This window comes from Phyllostomus hastatus, unplaced genomic scaffold (assembly GCF_019186645.2).
Source record: "Phyllostomus hastatus isolate PE091 unplaced genomic scaffold, TTU_PhHast_1.1 phas_contig_304, whole genome shotgun sequence".
Classification (NCBI taxonomy): Eukaryota; Metazoa; Chordata; class Mammalia; order Chiroptera; family Phyllostomidae; genus Phyllostomus; species Phyllostomus hastatus.
This window is the reverse complement of record NW_025333845.1, coordinates 1437756-1448791: the sequence shown is the minus strand read 5'-3', so window position 1 is coordinate 1448791 and position 11036 is coordinate 1437756. Positions and strand designations below refer to the sequence as shown.

General features: G+C 39.6%; 1 protein-coding gene across 1 annotated transcript; it reads left to right on the top strand.

Annotated features, from left to right (window-relative positions):
* The first annotated feature begins 8841 nt into the window (after nucleotides 1-8841).
* Nucleotides 8842-9786, top strand: LOC123819299 (olfactory receptor 56A1). Its single transcript, XM_045839602.1, has one exon. The coding sequence runs from the start codon at nucleotides 8842-8844 to the stop codon at nucleotides 9784-9786; it is 945 nt and encodes a 314-aa protein (XP_045695558.1).
* Nucleotides 9787-11036: the final 1250 nt, after the last annotated feature.

Sequence of the window (11036 nt, the reverse complement as noted above, 5' to 3'; positions counted from 1 at the left end):
GTAGGTTTTATCTGGGAAGTTAAAGAAAATCTCACTGACACAGTTTCTTTTATCTGTGAAGTAATAGTTGATGTTACCTTCCAAGAGAAGAAGAATTCAAGAACTGAAGAGAATAAAGAAGTTTTAAAAACAAGTTCTTGGCAAAAGGGGAAAGTTGATCAGGAAAGCTTTGTAGGTTGGACAGGGAAACTTAAGGGCTCATTTAAAGTTGGTGACTATAAATTTATAGTAAAATCAGCCTTTCCTGTTGTTTTAGGCTTATTTCAAGAGCACTGGAATAGTCAGGTACAGGTCTTAAGAAGTAAGTGGTTATTTCAAATAGAATTGGGATTTTAACAAATGATGAATTTAATCAATTTTATAGTATATTCTATTCTACAATGCCATGAGTTGGGGAAGGAAAAAACAAAATTATCCATCTGGACTTATATTGGTATATGGTAGTAGGTAAGGATCTCAATAGAGATCCCCCTGAAATGTGAACAGGTATGTCAAAATACCTATTACAAGATTTAAAACAACACCCATTAAGGAAACTTCTTGTTCACCATAAGGTTAGATGACCCCTTCATCATATATGAGATTATTGTAAAACGTAGTTTTGTTTTTAGCCTATCTCCTTTATACACTAATACTGCTTTTTAATACTTGTACTGTATTGACCTAAGTTGTTGCAAATTTTTAATGCTGTGAGGTTATTCCTTTTTATCTTCTTTTTAACCTATTTTTTTCATCAATTCATTTTTCTTCAAAGACCATAGCATTATTCCTCAAGTCTCACCACTGTACCAAAAGGAAAAAGAAAAAAAATTTTGGAAGGAGTGTCATACCTGTTTTTCTATATTCAGATCTCTTGAAAGTGTACACTGTATTCACCCTTCTTTCAAGGTACTCACTCTTTGTCTAAGGTATATGACATATTTCCAAAATATTATATATGTGGATGTACAGATAGCATTTTGAATATTAACCATTCCTCCTTATTGCACTAAAAATAAAATAAAGTGTTGGCTGGAATTTGCCTTATTTGGAAAGTCTCCTGTATATAATTAGATTACTAAACAGTAAGTGAAAGGGGTACTTTTGAAGTCAATTTTATTTTCTTTTTCTTTAGATTTTCCTTTTTCTTTTATTTAATTGCTGTTGAAGTACAATTTTCTATCTTTTACTTTCGTATTTTATTTTTCTTTAGATTTTCCTTTTTCTTTTATTTAATTGCTGTTGAAGTGCAATTTTCTATCTTTTACTTCCATCTCAGCCCACCCACCCAGCCCTCCCCATTTCCCTCCCATTTCCAACACCACCCCCTAGTTTTTGTCCATGTGTCCTTTATACTTGTTCCTCTAAACCCTAAACTTTTTCCCTGAAATTTCCCTGAAATTCCCTCCCCTCTCCTATCTGAACACTGTCAGCCTGTTCTCTATTTCAGTGTCTTTGGTTATATTTTGCTTATTTCTTTGTTTTGTTGTTTAGGTTCCTGTTAAAGGTGAGATCATAAGGTATTTGTCTTTCACCACCTGGCTTATTTCGCTTAGTATAATGCTTTCCAGCTCCATCTATGTTGTTGCAAAGGGTAGGAGCTCCTTCTTTCTTTCTGCTGCATAGAATTCCATTGTGTAAATGAACCATGGTTTTTTGATCCATTCATTTACTGATGGGTACCTAGGTTGCTTCCAACACTTGGCTATTGTAAATTGTGCTGCTATGAACATTGGGGTGCATAGGTTTTTTTTGGATTGGTGTTTCAGGGTTGTTAGGATACAATCCTAGCAGTGGAATTGCTGGGTCAAAAGGCAGATCCATTTTTAGTTTTCTTAGCAAATTCCATACTGTTTTCCATAGTGGTTGTACCAGTCTGCAACCCTACCAATAGTGCACTAGGGTCCCTTTTTCTCCACAACCTCTCCAACACTTGTTGTTTGTTGCTTTGTTTATGATGGCCATTCTGACTGGTGTGAAGTGGTATCTCATTGTGGTTTTAATTTGCATCTCTCTGATGGCTAGTGATATTGAGCATCTTTCCATGTTTCTCTGGATCCTCTGTGTATACTCCTTGGAGAAGTGTCTGTTCAGGTCCTTTGCCCATTTTTTAATTGGGTTGCTTGTCTTCTTAGAGTGGAGTCATGTAAGTTCCTTATATATTTTGGAGATCAAACCCTTTTCTGAGGTATCATTGGCAAATATATTTTCCCATACAGTTGGTTTTCTTTTTATCTTAATACTGTTTTCTTTAGCTGTGCAGAGCTTTTTATTTTGATGAGGTCCCATTGTTTATTCTTTCCTTTATGTCCCTTGCTCTAGGGGACATATCAGTGAGAATATTGGTGTGTGGAATATCTGAGATTGTCCTGCTGATGTTCTCCTTTAGAAATTTTATGGTATACAACTTATATTTAAGTCTTTTATCCACTTTGTATTTATTTTTGTGTATGGTGTATGTTGGTGATTGAGTTTCATTTTTTTTTTTTTGCATGTAGCTGTCCAGTTCTCCCGACACCATTTGTTGAAGAGGCTGTTTTAACTCCATTTTATGTTGCTGCCCCCTTTGTTGAATAAATGACCATAGAGACTTGGGTTTATTTCTGGGCTCTCTGTTGTATTCCATTGGTCCATGTGCCTATTTTTATGCCAGTACCAGGCTGTTTTGATTACAGTGGCCTTGTAATACAATTTGGTATCAGGTATTGTGACCCATACTACTTTGCTTTTCTTTCTCAAACTTGCAGCAGCTATTTGGGGCCATTTATGGTTCCATATAAATTTTTGAAGTGTTTGTTCTATGTCTGCGAAATATGCCATTGGTACTTTAATAGGTATTGCATTGATCTGTAAATTGCTTTGGACATTTGTTTTTTACATTTTTTTAAATTTTAATCATTGTTCAAGTACAGTTTTCTCCCTTTTACTCGCATTCCAGCCCACCCTGAAACATTAGTATGGACATTTTGATGATGTTAATTCTTCTGATCCATGAACATGGTATATGTTTCCATTTGTTTGTGTCTTCCTTGACTTCTTCAGTGTTGTGTAGTTTTCTGCATACAGGTCTTTTACCTCTTTGGTTAGGTTTATTCCTAGGTATTTTATTTTTCTTTTTGCTATATTGAATGGGATTTTTTTCTTGATTTCTGCTTCTGCTGTTTCATTGTTGGTATAAAAAATGCCTTTGATTTCTAGATATTGACTTTGTATCCTGCTGTTTTGCCAAATTCTTTTATTAGGTTGAGCAGTTTTTTGGTGGAGTCTGTAGAATTTTCTATGTACACTATCATGTCATCTGCAAACAATGACAATTTTGTTTCCCCTTTTCCAATTTGGATGCCTTTTATTTCCTTTTCTTGTCTCATCACTGTGGCTAAAACTTCCAATACTATATTGAATAGATGTGGTGAAAGTGGACAACCTTGTCTTCTTCCTGATCTTAGTGGAAAAGATTTTAGCTTTTGCCCATTGGGTATGATGTTGGCTGTAGGTCTCTCATATATGGCCTTTATTGTGTTGAGGAATGCTCCCTCTATTCCCACTTTGGTGAGTGTTTTTATCACAAATGGGTGCTGTACCTTATCAAATGCTTTTTTGGCATCTATTGATATGATCATGTGGTTTTTGTCTTTGCTTTTGTTTATGTGATGTATTACATTTACTGATTTGCTAAGATTGAACCATCCTTGCATCCTTGGGATGAATCCCACTTGGTCATGGTGTATGACCTTTAATGTATTGTTGGATGCAGTTTGCCACTATTTTATTGAGGATTTTAGTGTCTATGTTCATCAGCGATATTGGCCTGAAGTTTTTCTTCTGTGTTGTGTCTTTATCTGGTTTTGGAATTAGGATGATGTTGGCCTCATAAAAAGCGTTTCAGAGTCTTCCATCATTCTGGATCTTTTGGAATAGTCTGTGAAGGATAGGGGTTAGCTCTTCCTCAAATGCTTTGTATAATTCTCCTGTGAAACCATCCAGACCCGGGCTTTTGAGTGTCGGGAGTTTTTTGATTACCACCTCAATTTCATCTGTTGTTATTGTTCTGTTCAGACTTTCTGCTTCTTCTTTATTGAGTTTTGGAAGATTATATTTTTCTAGAAGTTTGTCCATTTCACCCAGGTTTACAAATTTCTTGGCATACAGTTCTTCATAGTAATTTCTTACAATCCTTTGTATTTCTGTGGTGTCAGTTGTAATCTCTCCTCTTTCATTTCTGATTGTGTTTATTTGGGTCCTCTCTCTTTTTTTCTTGATGATGATGCTTAAAGGCTTGTTGTTTTGTTTACTTTTCAAAGAACCAGCTCCTGGATTCATTGATCCTTAGAATTGTGCTTTTAGTCTCTATGTCATTTAATTCTGCTATGATCTTGGTTATTTCCTTCCTTCTACTTGCTCTAGGCTGTTTTTGTTGTTACTTCTCAAGTTCTTGTAGGCGTTGGGTTAGGTTGTTTGTTTGAAATGTTTCTATCTTTTTTTAGGTAGGCCTGTATCACTATGAACCTCTATCTCAGAACTGCCTTAACTGCATCCCATAAGTTTTGGGTTGTTGTGAGTTCATTTTCATTTGTTTCCAGAAACTTTTTGATTTCTTCCCTAATTTCATTCTTCACCCATTCATTGTTTAATAGCATGCTATTTAATCTCCATGATTTTGAGTGCTTTGGATTTTTTTCCCTTGGGGTTGGTTCCTAGCTTCAGTCCCTTGTGGTCAGAGAAAATGCTTGGTATGTTTCAATTTTCTTGAGTTTGTTGAGGCTTGTTTTGTGTCCTATCATGTGGTCTATCTTTGAAAATGTTCCATGTGCATTTGAAAAGAATGTGTATTTTGCTTGTTTGGGATGAAGGACCCCATATATATCAGTTAAGTCCATTTCATCTAGGGCATTGTTCAGTGCCACAATACCTTTGTTGATGTTTTGTCTGGAAGATCTGTCCATTTTTGACAATGGGGTGATAGAAGGGTGTTAAAATCCCCTACTATAATTGTGTTGCTGTCACTATCTTTCTTGAAGTCATCTAAGTTTTTTTCATGTATTGGGGTACTCCTATGTTGGGTGTATATATATTTACAATATTTATGTCTTCTTGGTGTTCCTTCCCTTGAGTGTTATGTAGTGACTTCTGGGTCTCTCTTTATGGCTCTTTTTTGGAAGTCTATTTTCTCTGATATGAGAATTGTTACCCAGGTTTTTTTTTCCTGTCCATTTGCTTGGAAAATTTGTTTCCAGCCTTTCACTGCCATCCTGTGTAGGTCTTTTGTTCTGAGGTGGGTCTCTTGTAGGCAGTATATGTGTGGTTCATGCTTTCTTATCCATTCAGCTATTCTATGTCTTTTGATTGGAGCATTTAATCCATTTACATTTAAGGTTATTATTGATAGGTACTTATTCATTGCCATTTTCACTCCTGTGTTCCCCCCTCCCCCTCTCTTTTCCTTCCTTTCCTTAAAGCAGTCCCTTTACTTTTAAACCATCTCTTGCAGAGCTGGTCTGGTGGAGGTGTATTCTTTTAGACTTCTTTTGTCTGGGAAAGCTCCTTATTTGGCCTTCTATCTTTATTGAGAGGCTTGCTGGGTAAAGTAGCCTTGGTTGCAGGCCTCTGGTTCTCATTACTTGGAATATTTCTTGCCATTTTTTTCTGGCTTGGAGAGTTTCTATTGAGAAATCAGCTGCTAACCTCATCAGGGCTGCCTTGTGTGTTACTTCCTGTTTCTCCCTTGCTGCTTTTAAGATTCTCTCTTTGTCTTGGTATTTTGCCATTTTAATTATGATGTGTCTTGAAGTGGGCCTCTTTGGGTTCCTCTTGATTGGGACTCTCTGTGTTTCCTGGATTTGTGTGACTTTTTCTCTCATCAAATTTGGGAAGTTTTCCATCATTGCTTTTTCAAATATGTTTTCTATCCCTATTCTTCTTCTTCCCCTTCTGGTATTCCTATTACACAGATATTATTATGTTTCATATTGTCTTGAATTTCTCTTAATCCCTCTTCATTCTTTCTGATCCTCTTTTCTTGCTCTTTCTGGGTGTTTTTTCCTACTTTGTCCTTTAGCTTGCTGAATTGATCTTCTGTTTCATCAATCCTGCTTTTGATTCCTTCTACTGTGTTCTTCAGTTCAGAAATTGTATCCTTCATTTCCTCTTGGCACTTGATAGTTTCTATTTCCTTTTTCATATTGATATAGTTTGCAGTGAGTTCATTGTAGCTTCCCTGTAGTTTCTGGTAATTCATTGTGAGCTCATTGAGCTTCCTGATAACCATTGCTTTGAACTCAATATCTGATAGTTGAGTTGCCTCTATTTCATTTAGCATTCTTTCTGAGGCTTCTTCCTTTACTTTCATTTGGGGATTGTTTCTTTGTCTTCCCATTGTTTGTGAGACTCTTCTTGTTAGCCTCAGCTTCCTCAATTGATCTGTTCTGGCTCCCTGGGTTTATGATGTGAACTTCTGTGGTAGAATACCTGTGAGATTCAGTGGTGCAGTCTCCTTGATCTCTCAAGCTCACTGGTTTTGGGCTGTCATTTAAGTTGGCTCTGTGTTTGTCTTTGGGTTTTGATTGTTGTTGGGTCTTTCTTTGGTGGGTCCTTCCCACCAGGTGGTTAACTGAGGGTCACTCTGTCCACCACCTCTTTTGTTTTGTTGTGCTGGTGAGGACAGGTTGTGTTGAAGCTGGTTCTTCTCTGTGTACAAGGCTTTGAGGATTCTCTCTTGCTCTTGTTCAGTTGTTTGTACTGGGTATTTTCTCCACTATTTAGTTGTATTTCCAGATAGGTCTTGGATTGAGGCTTGTGTGCTTTCCACTCCCTCTTTCACCTTCTTCTGTTATCTGTTGGTGGGTTTCCTCTTACAATGGGTATCCTAGTGTTCACTGCTTCCACCCACTCTTTTTTTGTGATCAGTTGGAGGGGGAAGGCAAAATGGTTTAAGACAGCAAGAGAGTATTCTATTATATTTATAGTAGCAGCTGGTGGAGCAGAGATAGGAGATCCTTTGGCTATGTATGGTGTTAACCATCATCTTCCACCCAACTAGCCGATTTTTAGAAAGGATGTAAAGAAGATAAGACTCTTATAGGTGAAAGAAGGATTGTGAGTTGGATCTAGAAAGGAGTGAAGTTGTGGGAGGTCAGATTCTGAGACAAGGTGAGAGTAAAGGATAGTAAGTAGGTGCAGTGTGTGAGAGAATAGAGTTAACCACTACAGTAATAGAGTTCAGGAAACCGTGAAGTGGGCTAAGATCTAGAAGAGGTGTTGTGAAGTGTTTACAATTATATGGAACATCAATTATTTATAATAATATTGGAACAAGAATCATATAACAGAATCTATGTAATCTAGATAACAAGAATAGGGAGTATAGGACCTTGAGTATTGTGCTAATGGGACACAAGAGAAGTGAGGGACAGTAAATTAGCAATATACTATGAAAGAGAGATCAGGGGAAACCTGTCAAGTGATACAATATAACCAGCCTAGGAAAGCAGACTATACAGAAAAAAGAGGAATACAAAAATACTATTAAATTAAAAGATGTAAGAATAATGGAAAAAACAATAATACAAATATGCAATAACTTGCAGGTTCTCTGTAATAGCAGAGTGAAATTTGTCTCACTCTCTCAGCTGTTGTCATGCCCTTCTTTGGGTCCAACTCTGGTCTTTTCACAGTTCCAGGGTTTTTGTTTGTCTCGCCTGTAGGTATTAAAAAAAAAAGGCAGAAGAAGGAAGGAAGAAGAGATAAAATTGGAGGAAAGAAAGGAAGAAGGAATAAAACATGAAAGAAGAAAAGGGAGGAAAAAAGAATTGAAAGAGAAAAAATAATAAAAATTAAAAATTATTAAAAAAATAAAAATAGAATAAAATTAAAAAACCTCTTGTCTGCATAGTGGCCAAACTGGTTTTTCTGGCCTGGCTGGTCACAGCAGGCTGAGGGGCAATTGGTTTGGCCTTTCTTCCTTCTCGATCTGCACTCAGTCAGTCTGCACGTACTGTCTGGGGAGCTATCCTGGCGCCTCTCCCTGGCTCCTTGGGTGTGGAATCTAGGCCTTTCCCCATGGTTACTGCTGTGGCCTGGGATGTGGAAGTGCGCTCACATGTGGCCAGGCTGCCTCACCCTTCCCAGCACTATGGGGGTGCACAGGGTCTTCTGCACAAGCACAACCTTCAGTATAACCTCAGGATCACTGCCTGGTTGGCTGGCAGTGAGGCCAGAGTGGTTGCTATAGGAAAATTCCCCAAACAGTGTCTGTCTTTTCACTTTTTGTTTTTGAGCAATTCCTCTTACTCAAGCCTGCCACTCCATACAGTGGCCTGGTCTCTCCCACAACCCAGTTCTCCAGCCAGACTGGCGACTATGGGGGTCACGGCCCATTGCGCAGCTCTCAACTGTCAGTGCCCACAGACTCTGAGGGTGCTCACAGCCCCTGTGTGTTTTCTAGCAACTAGGTTTCTCCTGGTGCTGCTCAGACCTTGTTTGGCTGGGGAGGGAGCAGATGCCCCGGCTCTCTCCCAAGGACTCTGTGGCAAAACTGGCAGTGGGCACTGGGCCTGGGGCTACAGCCCCCCTGGACCTCGCACTGGTCCCTGGGACCCTATTGTCCTGAAGCATTGTCTTTACCATTTAGTTTTTCAGTTCTGCTACAATTTTTGGTCCCTTATTTTCATATATGTTGAGGTACTGTTGGTTGTTTGCTCTTTTACTCCATATATTGGCTAGAACTTTCTCCCATGTGTAGGCAGAAGTGAAATCTGCTCCCTTCTACCCCGACACCATCTTCCCCTCTCATGAAGTCAATTTTAAAAATTACCTTTTATCTGCCTGTAAATAGTTAAGAGAAGCCTTCTGAGCTTGAGTCATTCAATGACGTCACCCAGCAACTGCTCCACTGCTCCAGTCTCTGAATTCTTCCTCATCTGCTTCCCTCACTACCAGAGTTGGCAGCACTGGCTGTCCCTGCCCCTCAGCCTCCTCTTTCTCCTGGCCATGGGGGCCAACACCACCCTTCTAATCACCATCTGGCTAGAGACATCTCTGCATGAGCCCTTGTATTACCTGCTCAGCTTCCTCTCCCTGCTGGATATCATGCTATGCCTCACCGTCATCCCCAAGGTCCTGGCTATCTTCTGGTTTGACTTCAGGTCCATCAGCTTCTCTGCCTGCTTCCTGCAGATGTTCATCATGAACAGTTTCCTCCCCATGGAGTCTTGCACATTCATGGTCATGGCCTATGACCGCTATGTGGCCATCTGCCACCCACTACGATACTCATCTATCATCACTAACCAATTTGTGGCCAAGGCTAGTGCCTTCATTATCACAGGAAATACCCTTCTCACTGCACCCATTCCTATTCTGGCTGCCCGACTCCGTTACTGTGGAAAAAATGTCATTGAGAACTGCATCTGTGCCAATCTGTCTGTATCTAGGCTCTCCTGCGACAATTTCACCCTGAACAGAATCTACCAATTTGTGGCTGGTTGGACCTTACTGGGCTCAGATTTCATTCTCATCTTCCTCTCCTACACCTTCATCCTAAGAACTGTGCTTAGATTCAAGGCTGAGGGGGCTGCAGTCAAAGCCCTGAGCACATGCGGCTCCCACTTCATCCTCATCCTGTTCTTCAGCACCATCCTGCTGGTTGTGGTGTTGACAAATGTGGCCAGGAAGAGGGTCCCCATGGACATCCTGATCCTGCTCAATGTCCTTCATCACCTCATACCCCCTGCCTTGAACCCCATTGTATATGGGGTTAGGACCAAAGAGATAAAACAGGGAATTCAGAAGTTGCTCCATAGAGCAATGTGAATATGTAGAAAAGGTTTAAAATTTCTTTCCCCACTCCTTCTCAGTAATTTTTACCTGGTCAGCAAGGTAGGGAAATGCCTGTGAGTATTTATTATACACAGGGAGGCTCACTTCATCACTGACCCAGATAACTTCCTTTATTCTCTTTGCCTGGTTCAGGTGAAGGCAGGCAAGAGGGATAAACTCATATTTCTTGAGTAACTGCTTTGAGTCTTGGCAATTATATTTAAGTAATTTAATCTTTACAACATCCCTGAAGGAAACATTACTTATAGTTAACATAGTGAGAAAACGCTTTTAAGAGAGGTAACCAACAAAGATCACATGTCTGGAAAGCAACAGAGATCAAAGGCCAGGCTACAGAGTCTAGGCACTTTCTACAGAAATGCTCCTTCAAGTACAGTTGAAGCTGGAGACCAGGCTTCCACCCTACTCTCCTTTGACCTGTGACTGTCCTTCTGGCTGTCCACATGTATTTCCCACCTATACCTACCTCTTTGAGAGCCAGGGTATTCTTAGATAAGACAGAGTCTTACCCAACAAAGCATCTGCAGGACCTCAAGAGAAGGGTGATTATAATAATATAAAGCGATACCAGCTTTCTATTCTATCCTGCATAACATTGTCACCTTCAGGGAGTCTTGAAAATGAGGATACAGGTGGAGAGAGAGGACACCAATGGGGTGGAGAATGGAGAAACTTACCAGAACAGTGGGTTGGCCATTTCCTCTTTATGTTTGAGCTGCAGATGCAGTGAACTGAAAATGAAGTCTCATTTGATCTGCTGACTCTTCCCCAGAACTCTAGCTGAAGGTTAAAAGGCATGGCACAGTGTCGGGTTTCTGGATAACAGTGGGCAAGCCAGGAGAAAATATAATGCATCATTATTTTTAGAAAATAGAATGTAATCAATTGGTTAAAAGGGTATTGGAGACTTGAAATGGCAAAAGGGGATGAGGTAACAGGGACAGTAACTGCAGGAAGAACCTTACACTTGGGAAGACATTGGGTCTCTAGAACACAGAACCCATTGAACTAACTGGGTGGCACTACTCTGAGGATGAGTTCTGACTCTAACTGGTACTCATATCACAGGAGCTCAGAGGAGTTGCTCTTAGAGTCAAGACATCTGAGGAGAGGACTCTATCCTACTTCTATTGGTACATCTGAGTGAGTTCAGTGAGGCTGATTTGATCCTGGGAGTTCTAAAACTCAAACCCAAACCCAAACCACACCCTAAACCTATTCAG

What these genes read in the sequence shown, in the direction of transcription:
- LOC123819299 (XM_045839602.1), top strand. Translation starts at nt 8,842, where the DNA reads ATGACGTCACCCAGCAACTGCTCCACTGCTCCAGTCTCTGAATTCTTC.